This window comes from Serinus canaria, chromosome 3 (genome assembly GCF_022539315.1).
Source record: "Serinus canaria isolate serCan28SL12 chromosome 3, serCan2020, whole genome shotgun sequence".
NCBI classification, from domain to species: Eukaryota; Metazoa; Chordata; class Aves; order Passeriformes; family Fringillidae; genus Serinus; species Serinus canaria.
The window spans coordinates 749,862-768,897 of record NC_066316.1 but is presented as its reverse complement, the minus strand read 5'-3'; the positions used below and the strand labels follow the sequence as shown (position 1 = coordinate 768,897).

Below are 19,036 nucleotides of genomic sequence, written 5' to 3'. Positions count from 1 at the left end.
ATATCTTTCCATATATGCTGTTTGGACCATTTCCTTGTAGCCCCAAAAGTGCACCAGTGCAACCCCCAGCTGGCTCTGGAATCACTGTTATAGACACTGATGTATGGAAGTTAGTTGAATCCAGGGGGTGTTTGCTTAATGTGGATTTTGAAGCACTTTTTTTTCCCAATCGAACAAGGCAAGAAAATTTTCATACAAATATACAATGGAGAAAAGTAGAATTATGGGTGGAAACAGCCTTCAATACAAAGTGTTGTGAATTTAAATTTGTTTTGTTTTATGTATGTTTTTCTTGCATTAATTTTTCAATCTCACTTCAGTTTTCATTCATTTAATTTGCTTCTTGTTGTATTACTCGATTTTGACATTTTTATTTTTGTACAAACAGCTTTTGAAATCCTGTCATGCAGTGTCTCAAACACAAGGTAGGATGGACGTATAATAAGCAAACTATTATTTCAGTGTGCTTTCCTTCTAAATTAAATCATTATCATTGGAGCCCTCCTTGTAAGTGCAACCATTGGGAAGTGCCATTGACACAGTGAGCACGGTGCTAATCTTGTTTGCACACAGATATTTGAGCCTGCCACAATATTAGCAGTATTTGTGCTGAAATTCAGATGAATATGAACAGTGATGCGCAGAGGAAATATTTAGAGATTAACTTGTGCATTAGCTGCTGTTACTGGAAGATCTGCTTAGAGTTCTAAATTGTGTCTGTGAGAGTGTCTGTTGATCTAAGAAAAGTATTTTAGTGTTAACACACATATGATTAAGTGCTAATGCTGATAGTCAGACAAAGAGCGTCCACATATCTCAGTATGGTAATAAAATAAGTAATTCCAGGCTAAGAACAGCCAAATATAGAATAGATGGCTGGAAATAGCTTCCTAGTGTCTGTGGAAGAGCACTTTAAAATTCACTTCCAATTCCAAATTGTTACAAGCTCTGGCAATTACACTTTATGATGTGGCTGTGCTGCTGTGGCTTCCTAAATAATCGTTACTCCAAGAAATCCCTGTTAACCCCTGTGTTTCCAAGGGAAGGAGCTGCACTGGGCTGGAGCATCCCCTTGTGCAGCACTGCCTGATCTGAATTACTCTTTGAACTGATCACATCCTGCACTACTGACAGCACCCACTGTAATAACATTTATGTATGGACATATAATAATGAAAAAATCTCTCATTGGGCTAGGGAAAAAAATATATTTTTTTTTTACTGTATGTGTTTCCTAGCTTGTGTGAGATCTCAGTAGGGAGCCCCCTGAAAGCAGAGTCCCTTGGCTGCCCCTGACTCCATGGATCCACTGCAGGTTCCAGAGGCTTGTCCCGTTGGGCTGGCATGTTCCCATTGGAATACACTCTCTGACCCAGCCTCAGAATGGCACAGACGAGATCCTGCTCCTTTGCTAGATGTTAATGTGGTCTTTGAAGCCAGGTTCTCTACAAGAATTCCATACACAGTACACTGGGACGCAGAATATTTATAGGACACTGTGCCTGTAGTCAAGTCACAAGCCTGAAACGTGAAATGTGTGAGTCACTGAGAGAAAAACACCAGGTTTTGTTCTTTTTGGATGTTTCATTTCACACACAGGCAAAATCCAGCCACCATTTCAGAAGAGGTTGTCCATATTGATTTATTTATTATGTTTCCATATTTTCATGTTAAAATTATTTCTTCATTACTTTCAAGCTTTTTAAGTCATTTAAATGGAGAATGTCAATTAATTTTTAATCATACTTATGATGGTTGCTTTGCTGTTATCATAATTACTTTTTTCCCCAAGAAGATGATAAGGATGATTAAGCAAGTGCAGGGCTAGATTTTTCAAGAAGGCAGGTATGTCACATCTGTATAAATCTGCATTTACCTTGAAAAGGAATAGAAGTGCACCCTCATTACTTTAGACCTACATCTGCCCATTTTCACCTGTGCAAATGTGTTTGCACATCCAGAATAGGTGACTCCTTAAGTGGCAGCTTGTATAGCAAAGCTCCCTGTCTAAGCAACTTTTACAACTTCTGGGGCAATAGAGTTTAAATCAATCAAGTCCCCTAACCATTTTCCCCTGCATGATGGATAATACAGCAATTACACCAAAGAAAATAGCGCTTGGCTTGTCTCTTCCTAAAACTTGTCCTGATGCTCCTGAGTTTGATTGTATAGATGGGTTAGATTGCCCTCAGGGTCAATTTATCCAGGGTCCTTGGGGTATGGATTTAAATAACTCCCCAGATTGAGAACCCCCAAGGAGAATGGAGATGCTGACTCACAGTTCCTTTAAACTGCAGAGTTTCAAACCAACATATGATAACAGGAGAAGAGAATGTGCCTCCATGTGTCTGAGAGAGAAAGGAAGGGAATTTAAAAAGTGCCCTCTGAGAGGGGATTCCCAGGCCAGTCACTATTTACACACAGAGCTTTAACTCTGCCTGCAGAGCCCGAGGCAGGCAGAGTTTATAGTGAGGTCTGGCATGTAGTCATTGCTGGGTTTTGCATAATGCAGTTGGATACAGTTTCAGGTGGATTCAGGGTGTGTAATCCCATGGAGCACATAGCAGTGCTCTAATCCTCAGGTGAAAAACACCCCCTCTGTAATCATGAGGATCTCCAGGTCAGAGAAAAACTATTTTTTAAAAATACACATTTTTTAAAAATGCTGCTTTAAAAATCTTGCCTACTGCAAGGGAGATGTTACACTGTTGGCTTTTTGTCATTCCTTGTCTTTATGAAAGAAACAAGAGCAGATCATGGATGAATTTCAGGCATTAACACATTACAGTACTCTCACAACAGCAGTAAGAATACATTCCCAGACATTTCCCACCTGAAAAAAAAATTGGCATCTGCCTAACTTCTTCCTCAAAATTGGGGTTCTGCATTTTATCACACACTTCTTTAGAAAGTCAATCCACGACTCCCAGAATAGAATAAAAAAAATTTCCTAAGAATTTGTAGATGTATGGATTACATCCAGTTTTGAAAACAGAGTGATGTGGGGTGGGGGGATGAGGGGTGTAAAAATAATGTTGTTACCTGTCCCTTCAGTGTGCTTTGCCTGTGTTTCACTCAGACACTCTCATGTGGAACGTGCTTCATTGGGAGCAAAAGGTCTAATGCAATACTTCATGCGGTTATTTTGGGTTGCAGGCAAAGGAGATGCAGCAGATGGTGAAGCTGGAAGCAGAGATGGATCGCAGGCCAGCAACAGTGGTTTAAAGCCTCAACAAGCAAATTGAAGTTGGAGAGCACAGCATCCTTAAAATGAGAGCAAAATTCAAAATAACACTGCTGAGGTTGAAGAGTGGGCTTTTGGTTTAGTTTGGTTTTGGCAGGGGTTCGGTTTGGCTTTTTTTGTTCTTAATATATCAAGGGTAGCTACGGACCACCAAGTCTTAAGGTTTGCATTGTTTCTTTTTTAACACTGGGCACTGAATTTCCTTTGTTGGATTTCCATAAGAATTTCCTTTGTTCAGAAAAACCCCGACCCGAAGACAAAGAGAGCTTTTTAAACCCCATCCTGTTTTTCTTTCTGTATCTCACCAGGCACCTTGCCTGCATCAGAATCCCAGGGTCAGAGCCTCAAAACACAGGAGATACCTTTAGCATCATCTCAGATGGCAGCAAAGCTGTAGCTCGAGTGGTGTAATTTCCCATTTGTGTTCTCATGTGTGATGTGCTGTGCAGAAGCCCCGCGCTGCCAGACCCCGCCAGGCCACGCCTTGTCAGATGCTCCGCACCTAATGTCCCCGGAGCCCACTGAAAGGACCTTATGCCAAGTAATAATTAGGATAGTAAGGAGTAGAGTTTGATTTTAAATGCTATTTAAATGGGGTTTTTTCAGGCAGCAGACAGCAGGCAGTTGAAAGGTAACTGCGTATATTCAAAAGTACAGCGTGCACAAAGTCATCGGCCAAATTCATCAGCTGCAGCAGTAGCTTGACAAGGTATTTCTGCAGCCTAACGATGTCATTCACAAGTGCCATATCAACTCTATCAATTCTGAGGGGAGCCAGTATCCTGTAGAAGTCACTGCAGTGGATAACCTGAGGGAAATACAGTGTATTCGTGCCAAAACTGATCAGTGCTCTAAGGAATTACGTATTAGGCACTTTAAGAAAAGTTTACATCCTACATTGCTTGTATAGAAATTGCATTTTGATCCTGTTGTTGCAGATCCCGGATACGACCGTTCATTGTAACTTAAAAGATTGTTTAAATGGCTTTTGGCAAAAGAGTTTGTAACTGTGAAAATGTAAAAAGTATTTATACTCTTGGGAAACACAACATTGTAGAAAATCACATACATGTTGCTACGTGATAAAATTAGTAAACAGAAATGCTAAGAGTATGTTTGCATGTGATACAAATGCTACTAAGGCTGTCATGCCTACTATATGACCACAGTCATGCTACTAGCTGGTAAATACTGAGTAAATGTATGGCACAGAATATTGTTTGATTAATTACAAAGACTTTTAGCATTACAAGGTCTCTATATATATGTGTGTATATTAATTACGTGGGCATTCTTGATACTTGTAGTAAAAGAGAAGTACATAACTAATTTAATTTTACACAGAAGTATTTATGCAGATTTTCAGAATTTCATATCAGGAATAACCTTTTTATGTCCATTAGATATAAAAACAATTTGCTAATGTGTTAATTTGCATGTTTCCAGAGCTTGCTGTAGTTATATTGCAAAACAATGCATGTAAGCATTCGGCTTGAAATTTGTCCATGCTGCCAATTCAAAGACGACTGCATGGAAAACTGGTAGTTTAGAACAAATCAGATTTCTGATTTCAATGTACTAAGCACCAATTACTTTGTTGTATATGCTTGTACAAACAAATTCTACATATTCCTATAAACAGAATAAATGAAGAGAGATAATTATGTTATTGTCGGTCCTGAGATGAAACTTTCAACTTCTCTAATAAAAACCTTAAAAATTCAAATCCTTTAGTTTTGACTGCAGTGAATTGCAGGGTGGTGGTGTTATTGCAGATTTTTAGCAAGTTGTATTTCCTGTAAAAATGTGCATAGTGTAAATATATTTCTATCACAGCTTATTTAGTCAGAGTCTTTCTTTTTTTTTTATTTTATGTAAGTGATAGAAGCATTGTGCAGCACTAGAGAACTGCCCCAGTGGAGTGCAGCAGCCCAAACTGGAAATGCAGCAAGCTGAGTGCAGTGTAGCAGCAACTGAGACAGAGGTCAGTGAATCTTTAGGTGTTTAAAGCAGGGTTTGAGCAGACTTGTGATGAGTATTCAGAATTCCCATTCTGATGCCACTGCCTGTGAAGCTCCTGGTCCTTTATAATGTTTTAAAAGACAAGTTGTGTACTGAGAGCCACTCTCTAAGCCTGGCTCAGGTCCTGGATGGAACTGGAAGCAGAAATGTTTTCAGAGCATGCTGGACAGGATTTTTATGGTGATTTTTCTTTTAATGAAAAATGTCCTCTGAAATACAGCTGGTGGAGACAGTGCTGTGATCTGGAATTGTACACTGTTGCCTACTGCACTGGTTTTTAGCCTGTAAGGAGGAGCAAATGACAGACCAGGTATGGAGAGACCTGGATGGTGAAGCATCTTAAGCTCATGTAGAGCCTGGCTGGAAAGCCCTGCTAAAGAAACCACTGGGAATGGAGGGCATGTCCCTGAGAAGATCAGACCTGCCTATTTAATTCCTTGGTGAGCATCCCATCCCCTGAGGGGAAAACACAGGTTTTGGAAAGACAGGAAATACTGTCCAGAACCTCTGTCTGAGACTGTGCTCCCTGCTCAGCCAGCAGCAAGACATCCATCAATTCAGACAGGAAAATGGGCTTCTGTGAAACTGAAGTAGGAGACCTCAGCTGCCAGGCTCTGCTCCCCACACTGTTACCTATTTCATCCACTGACAATTTAGCATAAAATGCAGGCAGTAATTTGAAATTAAGTGATGAATTTTGTCAGCTAAGTGTTTTGAAATACTGTTTAAGCAGTATTTGATTCAAAAATTATTTGGAGTTTGGCCGCTAATGTAATGAGGTGAGAATTTCCATTGAGATGAAATAGGCTAATCAATTTGAACATTGATACTGAGTTAAAGCAGTTTAAAATGTCATTCCCTGCCGGGCTGATAGATTCCACTTCAGTCAGATTTCATGGAGGGAAGTGGCAGATTTTCCCTCTCTGAATCGCTTCAGATAAATTCAGCTCAGCTATGATGGGGAGGGTCCTGACCCCCAGGCCGCCTGCTATTCTTTCACTCGCAGGACTTTGGGCGTTGGTCGTTAAGGTGATTGTTTCCAGGTGGGGGCCTATTTAACCCCTGTACCACCTGCATGTAGTTAAGAAATCACCCCAAATCACCCTCAGGTGCTGCCTGTGAAACCAGCTGCAAGTGGCAAACCCGATGGGATGTAAAGCCCTGTTCCTGCTGGCCGTGTCAGTAGTGGTCCCAGCGCTGCAGCCTGGCTGTCCCCGTGCTCTGTGCTCCCTTCGAGCAGGCTGGTAAGAGCTCTTATGTCTGGTCATTGGGGGCAGCAAGGGGGATTCAGCCTTCAGAGATACCCAGGTGGCCTCCAGAGCTGGGGGTAAGGGCAGGTGGCAGGGCTGGTTTCAGGGGGCCCAGTCTGGGACCATAAACTGTCCCTAGTCACAGCATTTCAGGGTGGCTGGTGCTGCCCTGGCTCTCTCACATGAGACCTTTCTGCTCTGTGTTATGGGGGTTGCTTGGTGCTAGGACCTTAGGCCTTTCCCTTTTATTTGCCATGGAGAGCAGGATGAAGGCAGCTTGCAGGCTGGAAGTGGCAATCGTCCCTGGAGCTGAAGGCTTTGTTGTGCTGTGCAGCTGGGGGAGCACAGTTCTGGGCTGTGGGGCAGCCTTGCCCCTGCATCCAGCACAGCTGCTCTCTCCCAGCTGCTCCCTGGACCCTCCTGCACAGGCTGGATGCAGGGGTGGCTGCTCAGAATCGTGTATTCTGGGCCTTAAAATCTACCTAGAAACCTCAAAAAGGCAGGAAATTAAATAGTGGAGTAGAGAAGGAAATAAAGGGTAGGCAAACACTGAGTTCATCAGTGTAGGACCTGAGGAAGCCAGGCACTAAAATCACCACAGAAATACAGATTGTTACAGTCAAAGATTATATTTTCTAGAAGATTAAATATTTTTCCCTTTATATAATCCCCTGAAATTATTACCCATAGGCTAATCCTGTACAACTGACACAGGTCTGACTGTATTTGGGGGTGTGCAGGAATGGCTTTTTATTGTGAAGCAGGAGAGAGAGAAGGAAATGGTCAGAATATTTTTAATATCTACAGAAAGCAGAAAAGAAATTTCAATATTATAGTTTTAAAAAAAAAAGTTCCTTTAGTATCAGTATTTATTGTTTAAAAAAACCATTTCCCAGCAAGAAAGCCCCTCTCTGGACATGTGTGCCCTGGCAGAGAAAGGGCAGCTGCCCACAATCAAAACTCACCTTGCAATGTCTTGCTTTGCAAAACCTTGGACCGTTTCCTCCAGATGCCTTTTCCTGAACTAAAAATGTGGGTTGGTAGTGAATCCAGTAATGCTATCACTCCGGATCGCTGCTGTCCCTTTGGCTTTTTACCAAAAATACATCCTCAGTGTAGGGCCCTTCATCCCCGCTGCTCCTGGGACTGGTGTCGCTGTAAATCGTAAATATTTGGAAGTGCTCCTGGTCCTGGGGCAAGAGTGGCAGCGCGTCAAAGCTCCAGAAAAAAGGTCCCGGTGAGAGGGGGGAAGAAATATTTCACCGTGGCAGCACGGGAGCCGCCGCGCTTCCCCCGCACGGAGCGGCGGCGCGGCCGGGCGCTCCGGGCTGGCATCGCCCGCTCCTGCCGGGGGCCAGCGCCGCCCCTGGCCCGGCTGGCAGCGAGGGAGGGAAGGCGCTGCGGTGGCTCGGAGTTGAGGGGCCCGGAGCCGGCAGGGCAGGGGGCGGGCAGCCCCCCGAGCTCTCTCCCCGGCCCGCAGCCCCCTCTCCGCTCAGCGCCGGGCCTCGCTGTCTCGCACCTTTGACCCGGCCAGAGACAAAACCCTGAGTGCCCAGGCTCAGCTGGCACCTGTCCCACCTCCGAGGCGCACCTCCTGCTTGTCCCCCCCAAAAACTCCTGCACGGGCCGTGTTGTTTCTGTTTTAAAGCACCTTCTCGGGCTGTTGGGTTTTATGTTACGGTGCGCGATGGGGTTTGTGACATCTTAGAGCTCAGGTGTGCCGATAGCCGTTCACAGAAGGATGCGGCTTTGCTTCCGACCTTGCCGCACAAAAATAACTGCACGTTTCTTCCTAAATTAACACGCGGAGCAGCTGTTCGCCTTCACAAAATTAGTGACGCTCTGTGAGCAGCCGGCACAGGAATAGGTATCCCCTCCTCCATCCCGCCGGCCTCTCCGGCAGGGATCGCAGACACAACCCCGGGGCGAGGGGTTCCCGGCCCCGCTCCCAGCGCCGGGACAGCGGGGAGCGCTCGGGGTGAGCCCGGCTCCGCTCCAGCCGCGCGTCGGGCGGCCCGAGCTCCCCGCGGGGATCCCCGGCAGCCCCTCCGCGGCTGCGGCGGGGCCCGGCGCCGGAGGGGGGGAATCCCTTCTTCCCTCCTCCCCGCCCGGCTGCGCGTACGCCCCGTCCCTCGGCGTGGGCGCTCCATCAGCTCCGCCGGCATCTCCCCTCCTCCTCCTCCTCCCCGCACACCCACACACTTTCCCCGTCCCTCCTCCCCGCCACTCCGCAGCAGAGTGCTTTTGCAGCCTGTGAGGCTCCCGAGGAAGGAGGTGTGCGGCTTTTTCCCCCCCTCCTTTTTGTTTTTAATTTTTTTTTTTTCTTTTCTCCGGAGCGGACCTTTCGGAGGAGCAGCTGCAGCCACCGCTGCCACGCCGGGACCGAGCGCGGAGAATGGCCGGGGGGCGTCTCCCGGGGCTGCTTTTCATCTTGCGTGAGTACCTGGGTGGCGAGTCGCGACACGGAGCCCTGTCGCGACCAGGCAGGCAGCCGCTGGCGCTGACGGGCTCGGCGCTGTCACGGCACCGGTCTCGCATCACCGCCACCGACTGCCACATCGCCTCACCTGCTCTGTCGCGACAGGAACGCCCCGTCGCGATAGAGTAGTTTGCTCCAGCGGGCTCGGGGGTGGCGGGGGGTGTTAAGGTGAGCGGCAGAGGCTCGGGGCGCCGGGCCCGGGGCTGCCGGCGCTCAACCCCGCTGTGCCCGCAGACGCCGCGGCTCGCCTGGCCGCCGAGCAAGAAGTTGAAAACCTCTCCGGGCTCTCCCCTAACCCCGAGAAGGACATCTTCGTGGTGCGGGAAAACCGGACGACGTGTCTCATGGCCGAATTCGCCGCCAAGTTCATCGTCCCCTACGACGTGTGGGCCAGCAATTATGTGGATGTGAGTGGGGGCCGGGGGCGGCCCGGGGGGATCCGGGGCTCCAGCAGAACCGGGGATGGCAGGGCACACACACACGCACACATCTGCCGGTACTTTCGGAAAGTCCTTTATTCCCTCCCAGGATTTTCAGCCGGGGCAGGAGGGGGGGATTCGGGGGTCGCCCCGCTGAGCCCCGCTCCCTTTTACAGCTGATCACGGAGCAAGCCGATATTCCGCTGTCGCGGGGCGCCGAGATGAAGGGCAAGTGCGGCACGAACGAGTCGGAGCTGGAGCTCTCCTGGCTGGACCAAGCGTACACCCTCAAACTCTCCTTCCTGAAGGTACGGGCTCCCCGGGAGCCGGGCCGGGGGCGCCGTGGCTCCGCGGGGTCCTGACCGGCCTTGTCTCGGCAGGAGGGGCACAACACGTCCCGGGGCCCGGAGGCGTCCTGGAAGCTCAGCCGGATCCTGTTCACCTACGACACCTCCGAGCGCACCTACTTCAAGGATGCCGTCAGCCGTAAGCGCCCGGGCTCGGGGATTAAGGGAGATCCCGGCGGGCGGGCGAGGGCGGGGAGCGCTCCGCGGGCTGCTCCTAAATGTAGCTTACGGGAAAAGGAAACACCAAATCCTCCCGACGAAGACGGGACTAGCTGCCGGGTTTAAACCGCATGTTTTAGTATTTTTTTTCTCCGCTGGGTTTTGTTTTTTTTTTCCCCTTGTTTTTAATCACCGCAGTTGCCGGGGGAGGGAGAGCCCAGCTCTGCCGGTTTGCTGCGCTGTCCTGTGGGACCCGAGGGGTGGAACAGGGAGACACCTGGGCTGGAAAAGCCTATCTCCTTTCCTGTGGGGAGATTGTTTTTGAGGTTAATCCTGATGATGGTTGAATAGGTGGAAAAGCAGCAGTTCCCCAAAGATACCTGAGATTGACATTAGTATCATACCCCTGCACACCTCCGCACCCAGCAGCCTCCTCTTTTCTCGCTGGGTTTCCATTCTTTTGGCTTTCATTTTGTTTTTATTTCATTTCGGCTCAGAAATGTGTTGTCTTGAATTGAAAAATGAAATACTGTCACTTGCAAATAGTTCTCCCTCAGGATTTTCCAACTCCAGTGACTAGGGCGTTTAGAGTTGTTGCCATAAGACATGCAGGTTTTGGGGCTCTTTTTCCCACTGTTTGAGTCCCCAAAGCGCGGAGCTGGCCGTGCCGCATCAGCCCCTGTCCGTGTGAAGCACTGATTGCCTTTTTGTGCTGCTGGAGGGGAACAAAGGGCTGCAGAAGAGCGGGAGGTGGAAGATACCCCTCATTCCACCTGGCTCAGCCGCAGTCGGCCTCGGCTTGCAAAACAAGCTCGGTGTGATGGGAAAACATGTTCTCTAATTCGTACTTGGGTGAAACGGTCCCGTTGTATTTTCAGGAAGGGCTTTGTGGCCTGCCTTGCTTTGCGGGGCGGTCCCCGATGGCGCCGCTCCTTCCCACCTGGATTCAGAGCCCAAGTGTAGCCTCAGGAATGGGTGTTTGCCAAATGTGGGAGCCCAGCCGCAGTGCCGGGCTGCACCCTGAGTGCCTGGGAACGGAACCGTTTCACGTTAGGGCTCCAGGCGCTGTGACAGGAGCGGAGCTGGCGGCAGCAGGGCCAGCTCTGCGCTTTGTGGAGCTGCTGGAGCTGCGGTCCCGCTTGCGGGAGCCCATCCCGGTGTGGGAGCTGCCCTGGCTGTGTGGGTGTCCCACAAAAGCCGGGTCCCACCCCGGGAGGACACTCCGGAGCAGCAGGACGCTGCTGCCGCATTGCGCCCCGGCCGTGTCACGCCCGCGTTCGGTTCTCTGCCTCTGTTCCCGAGGCCCCTCGGGGCCGGGCCTGACCCGTGTGTGTCCCCTGGCCAGCCGGGAAGCACACGGCCAGCTCGCACCGGCTCTCGGCCCTGGTGACCCCTGCCGGGCGGTCCTACGAGTGCCAGGCACAGCAGACCATCTCCCTCGTCTCCAGCGACCACCAGAAGTCCGTGCAGCTCCTGCTGTCGGAAGTGCGGCTCCAGCCCTTCGACATCCCCGCGGATTTTGTCTTCAGTGAAGGTAAGGAGCAGGCAGAGGCACGTCCTGCATCCCCGAGGTGCTGATGCTGTCACGGCCTTTGGCGATGTTGCAACCTGCTGAAGGAATTTGGGTCCCACCTTTTCCAGGGCCACCTTCCCCTCACTTCAGCCTGTTATCAGTGCTCCCTGCAGTCCCATTCCTTGCTTCTGTGGCCCCCCAAAAGGCTTTACAAATTCAGCCCAGCTGCCAAAACACGGGCTATCGTTGTATGTATGTTGGCTTCCCTAAGTGCTTATAGAGCCAGATTGCCAGCAAGCCCCAATGCAGCATCCCTGGGGAGCCCTGCAAGGCTGAGGTGTCTCCTGCCACACAAAAATGCTTCAGCAGGCTCCAGGGGCTCCTTAGGGCTGCTGCAGACTGGGGAAGCTTGGGGCTGCAGAGGCAGGGTTTGCTGGGAGTGCACGTTCCTGGCTCCAGTTTGATTGATGCCCATTGTGAGGGGGAAGGAAGCGTAACAGGGACCTCAGTGAGGCTCCTCGAGCACCAAACACACAGGATGCTGTTCTGCTTCTGGGATTCCTTAACATCTGTGCTGGAGAAAGGAAAACCTGAGTTAAAATATGCTCTTTGTATCAAAGGGTTGGAAAACCTGAGTTAAAATATGCTCTTTGTATCAAAGGGTTGTACTGGAGCCTGCAGCAATGCTGCCATGGGACAGGATTCCTGCAGTCTCAGGTTCCTTTATCCCAAGGAACCCATGGTGCTCCTCCTCCCTGGCTCCCCCTTGGCTTTCCCATCAGGCTGAATGAGGCAGTGTAGTCATACCTGGATTAGGGCAGACCAGTCCCATTCCATAGTGCTGCCTTAGCACTATAATTAGTTAAGCCCGTTATTGTAACCAGGTACAAACAAAATGTGTAATGGCCAACTCTTTTAATAATGAGTTAGAAATGGTGGTATTCAAGCCTAGCATTACAAACGTGGAGCTTCATTATTTTGCAAGTGGGAGATGTTTTGGAACACAATGAAAGCCCAGCACTGACTGCAGAGCTGAGTGGTTGCACTCATGATTGCCATCCTCTCACTGATGTTGTAAATTCGTGCTGCTGCATGTGCTGGCAGAGCTCTGCCTGCCTGAATTACTCACAGCAAGGCCAGTGTAATACTGAGTAGGTTTTATCCGTGGGCAGGGTGTTTTTGTATCAAAGTAGTAGCACATTTTTCTTAGATTTACAGGGAGAAAAAAGTAGAACTTAACAGTTTGCTGTAATTTTTTTGGTTGGTGCAGCTTTACTTCTTTTTCCTCGTGTGGATCCAGGATTCCTGCACTCTGGGTTGGGCTGGGCAGACCTTGGGGGCTGAGAACAGCGTGTTTAAAATATGCAAGGCTGTGTCTCCCCCAAACCCATGAAGTCTTAGAGCTCCCAGTTAAAACAACCAACTCGGGGCTCACTGCCAAAGGAATCTACCTGCTGTTTTCATGATATGCTCATTCCTGTCAGGCAGCACATTTGTTTCTATTTTGTTTTCTCTTTTGTTGCTGTAGTTTGGTGGGCTTTTCTCATTTCCAGCACACAAAGACATGATGTTGCTTTAGCAATCTTTAACACACAGAGGGAATTCCACCTCTGGAGGACAGTATGGCTTCTCTCTTTGTCAAGCTCAGTGGGGTTTTCTGTAGTTGTTGCTCTCATTATTTAATTACACTCCTTTTTTGTTGAATGCCACTGGAAGTTGAGCAGCAGAAGCACCTGCAGGGGTGGTCAGGGGTGCTGGGAGGTGATTTATCAGTGGAGCTCTGTCCAGGGTGCTGCTGCTCTCCCAGCACCACGTTCCCTCCAGCCCAGCTCGTCCTCGGCACACACATGGCAGAGCAGCATCCTTCGTGGGCTCTGAGAACCACTGCCAATCTCAAATTACAGTAATTAGCCTTCTCCTTTTTGCTTCATTAATTTCCCATTAGGTAAAATTCCTATTAATTATGAACAAGCTACAGAACATTTTAAAATATTTTGGAGTAGAGAAAGAGACCTGCTAGAGCAGAAGAATAACCAAGACACAGGAGGGTTGGGCCCCTTTTTCCACAAAGAAATGGGGGAAAGGTTTCTTCATTAGTCCTGACACTGTCAGGCAGGGATAGGTTAAAAAGCTTGTAGGGAATGATTGGACTGTCTTTGTTTTATTTGAATGCTTAAGTTCATGTGCTAGAGTTTTGTTTTTTTTTTTTTTTTTCTGAGACACTGCTTCCAACCTTCACAAATCCACATTTATTTATTTACAGTTTTATTTTTCAATAGAGAAGCAGCAGAAGTTTTTTTTCAATCAGGCTTTGCTAATTTATTTTTTATAATAGGGAAAGTGTGTGTACATTTTTCAGCTTAGAAGATGAGTGAAATAAGAGCTGGATCAAGAGGGTGGGAAAAAATTTAAACTGATGGAAGAACCCCAGAGAAAGTGCCAGGTCTTTTGATTTTATATCTAAAAATTCGAATATAAAGCCATATGATGAAAAATAGTAACACCAAGGGATACAAGAGCTGATGATCAGGGACTGGGATCCTGGGGTGGCTCAGAGGGAGCTGTGACCTCCCACTTGAGGGCCACATTTTCTCAAGAGTCCTTTGCTCCAAGATATGCAGCCACTTTTTAAAAGGCACCTGGTCCTTCTTTCTTAAGTGTTTACTTACAACCTCCCATCTCAAAACCTCGAGACCTTGGCATGCTGGACACAGCTGGGCTGTTTTTCCCCCGGGACGATCCCTGCGCTGATGCTGGGGCCGGCGCGGTGCCTGCGGGAGGGCGCTGTGCCTTTGGCCGGGCTGTTTGCCGTGTGTGCTCTGCAGGAGGATTCTGGAAGGGGGGGAAAGGGCTCTCAGGTGGTTTCACAGCCCCTACTGGAGTTGGGCGAGCGCTCACCATAGAAACCGTGGCAGTCTGTGAGCCTGGGAGGAGGCACAGCACAAAGGAGCAGTGAGGAATGCACCCGACTGAACACCTCCTTTGGATCCCTCTGCAGTGGCTGTTGCACGGGGCAGGGACTGGGGGTGACAGCACCCTGCCAAAGGGGTGCAGCAGGGCTCCCAGCATCACCTGAACTTCCTCCTTATTGCCAGGGACCTTCTTGCTTCCCTGGACTGAGGGTGAGCCCCAGTAATTTGGGAAATGCTGAGATCCTGTGACCTGGAGCAAAATACTGGGGAAATTTTGACAGAAAGGGCTGCTTTCCTGCAGGGTCGTTATTTTTGAAATCATAGCTGCTCCCAGTGCATTGGTTCTCCATTTGTCAAGCATCAGCCTACCCATACTTGAGGGGGTTGAACATTCAAATTTGTCTGCCATGGACTTGATGCAAACCCTTCTCTCCTCCTGTTCCCCCTTTGCCTTTTCCTGTGCTGATGGAGCAGGAATGATACCTGCTGCCCACCTGCCTTCCTGCTGTGTTGAGGACCTCAATGCCTTTGCCTTGAATTCTTGGGGTGAAAAACGCTTCATTTGAATTCCTGGGGTGAAAAAGGAATTCTTGGGGTGAAAAACGCTTCATTTGAATTCCTGGGGTGAAAAAGGCTGTTTAAATGTTAAGGTACCTTGTTATAAACGTGAAAGTATTTTTATTTGTAGTAAAATTATGTGGATTAACATGATATTAATGTTAAAATAGAGAATTAACCCTCCTAGCAGTGAGCACCCAGAGAGCCTCACTTCTGCTGCAGATGTGTTTGTGCTTTGCTCTTCCCAGTGCCTACTGGATCCCCCCATTCCCCTTCCCCTGCAGCCTCCAAAGAGCCCAGGCTTTGGTGGTCTGCTCCAAAAGGAGAAAATGGATGTTTCTGGTGAGGAGCAGGTGTGGGCAGGGCAGAGGCAGCTGCTCTGCCCAGGGAGGTGCACTGGGTCCAGCTGGGTTTGGGGCTGTGCTGCTGGAGACCGACAGCTTTGCTTGGTGCTTTTTTCCCCCCCTTCCTGCTGGCTTTCTATTTATTTTATTTTAATACTCTTTAAAATAGTGTCAGGATAAAGAACTCTTCCTTGGTTGCTTGCAGGAGCTGACACCTTTTTGAGTTGTGACACAGACCCTTAAACACAGCCATGGCTTTCTGTGGACCGTGGATCTCTGGCCGTGTCCTCTGGTGTGTTTTGTGCCCTGCAGCCGGTTTGCTTTGGTGGAATTCAAATGTTACAAGTGGGTGCTTTAGAGCTGGGTCTGTTTTCTGCACTGGTGCTTTTAGCTCTGCCTTCTCCACTGGCTGCAGCCCCCCACATCCAGCCTGTTCTCCTGGAGCGTTCCTGTTTGGGGAAAGGGGCAAGGAAAACCTGGTGTGTGTTTGAGCACAGGGAATCCTCTCAGCTGGGTTTCCAGCAGCTTTCTTTCCACCTTCTCTTGGGTTTCTGCTAAGCCACTTCCCAAGCAAAAATCAGTGTCCAGCCAGAGTGATCTGGTGCTGATTGGCACCTCAGCACAGCCTGCCTGCAGCCATGTGGGGGGTGCACAGGAGCTCCTGGAGCTTGGATCCTTCCCGTGGGAACGGTGCTGCTTTGTACCTGTGGGGAGTGGGGTCAGAGCAGCCCTGGCCCCACAGCACTGCCCCGTGAGTGCCTTTTCCTGCAGTCAGCTCAGCCTGGGCTTGTGTCCCTGTGAGCTGCTCAGGCCTTAGCCTCCTAAACTGGGAACAGTTCCACAGAGCACTAGAAACCCAATTTTGGGAGCTAAGTAATCATCAAGATTTCTTCCCCCCATTTTCCTTACTACAAACAAACAAAACCCCTGCATTGCAGCAATTGCTGAGTCGCCTGTGCCACAGTCCTGGTGATTAATCACTCCTCTGGTGAAACAGTGAGCAACTGGAACTGAAAAGGACATTCTTGTGTGGTAGATAACATTCCACTTTTGCTTTTTTTTTTTTTTTTTTTTTTTGTTTTACCTCATTTACAGCTTGAAATGTTTCCTGATGCCATCGCTGGCAGGAGACTGCACTCCAGGACATGGTGGAGCTCCTGGAGGTGCCAGCACTGCTGGAGATGGGTCCCTGCTGTCACCTCCTGCCTGGGCCTGGGGCTCTCTGGGTTTCTCCTGCTCTTTACCACAAGCTGTTAGATTTGTGGAGCGTTTGCTCTTTGTGGTTATTGCAGATCTCTGCAATCAGCTGCCCGGGGGACCCATCTGGACAGTCTTTAGCAAGGGGGGAATTGGTGGTGCCCTTTGTATTTGTTCATCTAACACACAGCTTTTCTATTTTCCCTTTCCCCCCCTTAAAGTTGTCATTGTTTTCAGCACATTTCTAATACAATGAAGACAGAGAATTGTCCTTCCTGTATCACGTACCCTTTTTTTTCCCCCCCCCAGAACTGGCATTTTTTCTTCTTTTTAGCCTGACAGCCCCATCTCAGCCCTGCCTGTCCATCAGCATGGAGAAGCAACAATCCTGTAGGGAAAAATGTGCATCATGATCCTGTCCCCCTGGCCTGCAGTAAACTCTGGAAGTGTAAGGGAGCTGAGCCAGGATTACCAGTGTACCATGTTTCCTGACCTTAGTGGCCTTTCCAAGCTCAACAGAAAAGTATTTTCCCATTGTATCACTATTTTCTAGTGGTTTATCAGGCTGTGGCAGAGACCCATCAGCCAGAGATGGGAACACTGGCAGGACTCACATTGCTTCTGCTGCTCCTTTGATGTATTAGGTGGACAGTGTGGGGTGCTGGGGTGCTGTTTGACACAGACACACACGTGTGGGCTCTGCCAGGGCTGGAGCCCTGTCCCTGGGGAGCTCACAGAGAGGGGCAGCAGTGCTGTTAGACCTCTGCCAATTTGCAGCTAGAGGGGGAATCTCTGGGTGATGTGCCGGGTGAGTCTGGTGCAGAATTCAAGCCTTACTGATGCTGAGGCCTCTCCAATTCTGCCTGAATAAACAAAGCAGCTCTTGGGGCACGCAGGAACCTCAGGCTTTGGCTGCCCCATTCCCAACAAGGCCATCAGTGTGTGGCAGAGAGGGCTGAGCTTATGGGCATGGAAGTGTTTTTCCAGTGCGTGGGCTGCTTTGATAGATGTAGCCTCTCCCTGCATTGTGAGTGATTCCACTCTGCTCCAAGCAATTGATTTTCTCCCTGGGGCTCTGCAGGCAGCTGCGGCTGCTCTGTCCTGTGTGGAGCCATGACCGGGGAGCCACAGCTCACAGCATCTCAGCCATGTCCCTCTTCCCCCTCTTTTCCCTCTTCCTTCCCCTGCAGAGTCTCAGCCATGTCCCTTTTCCCTCTTCCTTCCCCTGCAGAGTCTCAGCCATGTCCCTTTCCCCTCTTCCTTCCCCTGCAGAGTCTCAGCCATGTCCCTTTTCCCTCTTCCTTCCCCTGCAGAGTCTCAGCCACATCCCTTTTCCCTCTTCCTTCCCCTGCAGAGTCTCAGCCATGTCCCTTTCCCCTCTTCCTTCCCCTGCAGAGTCTCAGCCATGTCCCTTTTCCACTCTTCCTTCCCCTGCAGAGCACAAGTGCCCAGTGGACCAGCAGGAGCAGCTGGAGGAAACGCTGCCCCTGATCCTGGGGCTGATCCTGGGGCTGGTGATCGTGGTCACCCTTGGCATCTACCACATCCACCACAAGCTGACAGCCAGCCAGGTGCAGATCCCCCGGGACAGATCTCAGTACAAACACATGGGGTAGGAGCAGCACCGAGCAAGCCGAGCACTGATCAGGTAGAAAAAGCAAAAGCACTTTTTTCTGTGGGTGAGGAAAGGTTCTGGGGGGCAAGGGATGGTATTCACAGCACCTACTCCTGGGTATTTCATGGAGACACTCAGGCTAAGGCTTGGCTTTAACACAGCCTCTGTAAGGAGAGCCAGTGTCTGAGGTGTCTGTAGGTGGTTTGAATACCTCCTTTAAGCAGCTGGGCTGATCATCTGGAAACAGAAATGCTTCAGAGTTTCACACTGGGAGCACAATTAGCTCTCTTGTTTTGTTTATTTTTTCCCTTTTTCCCATCCCAAGAGATTCTTACTTCCCCCTGCATCGCCTTTGGAGCGTTCAGCCCTCCACGTTCCTGTCCATGCAGGAAGCAGGGCTGGGAGACAGCCATTGCACAGGGCTCATTCAGGCCCTCTGATGAAGGGACTCAAACCACATCCCCAAGTTTGCACCCATGTTAAGAAAAGCATGGAGGCAAATGCAGGTGTGCTTTGGGGAAAAAAAAATAAATTCAAGGTCAGTAACTCCAGTGGAGCAGATCACAGCTGTGGAGCTGACCCCACACCTGAGACTGGGTGAAGAAAGTTTGTTTTTGCTTCTTGAGCCACATCTGAAGTAAACTTAGAAAAAAAAAAAGAAAAAAGTATTGATACACAAATTATAAAGTGCCGTGCTACTGCAAGTCAACTGAGAAATGCTTCTGGCTGGGCATCCTGCACGTATTGTGATTGTGGTTGAGATGTTACATTGCTACCTGCAACTGATAATTTTCACAACAAAACAAAAAAAAAAAGAGAAAAAGAAAACAGTATTGTTAAAGTTACTATGCAGATTATTCAGGTATAATCTAATGTAACAGAAAAAATGTAAGGGAACCCTTGAAATCTCTCCTTAAATGTAGACGATTTTTAAAATTAATTAAAACATGTACATAGAGAATGCTTGATTTGCCTTC

The 19,036-nt window shown here is 49.0% G+C and overlaps 2 protein-coding genes across 8 annotated transcripts in view; both read left to right on the top strand.

The window, feature by feature from the left end:
- Positions 1-5,086, top strand: part of PLCB4 (phospholipase C beta 4) — a 185,577-nt gene extending 180,491 nt beyond the window's left edge. For 5 of the 7 annotated variants that reach the window (XM_050972619.1, XM_030235819.2, XM_050972616.1 and 2 more), the window contains 2 exons: positions 389-425; positions 3,157-5,085. In XM_050972619.1, coding sequence (XP_050828576.1) covers positions 389-425; positions 3,157-3,245 — 126 coding nt within the window. In that variant the 3' untranslated portion in view covers positions 3,246-5,085. Of the gene's footprint in view, positions 1-388; positions 426-3,156 lie in introns of all 7 variants that reach the window. The other 2 variants (XM_050972618.1, XM_030235820.2) reach the window with 2 other exon arrangements.
- Positions 5,087-6,421: 1,335 nt separating this feature from the next.
- On the top strand, positions 6,422-19,020 carry LAMP5 (lysosomal associated membrane protein family member 5). The gene is made up of 7 exons (XM_050973050.1): positions 6,422-6,510; positions 8,853-8,951; positions 9,230-9,402; positions 9,591-9,722; positions 9,795-9,900; positions 11,266-11,454; positions 17,882-19,020. Exons 2-7 carry the CDS (start codon positions 8,912-8,914, stop codon positions 18,058-18,060), a joined length of 819 nt encoding a protein of 272 aa, XP_050829007.1. The 5' UTR covers positions 6,422-6,510; positions 8,853-8,911; the 3' UTR covers positions 18,061-19,020.
- The last annotated feature ends 16 nt before the right edge of the window (positions 19,021-19,036 follow it).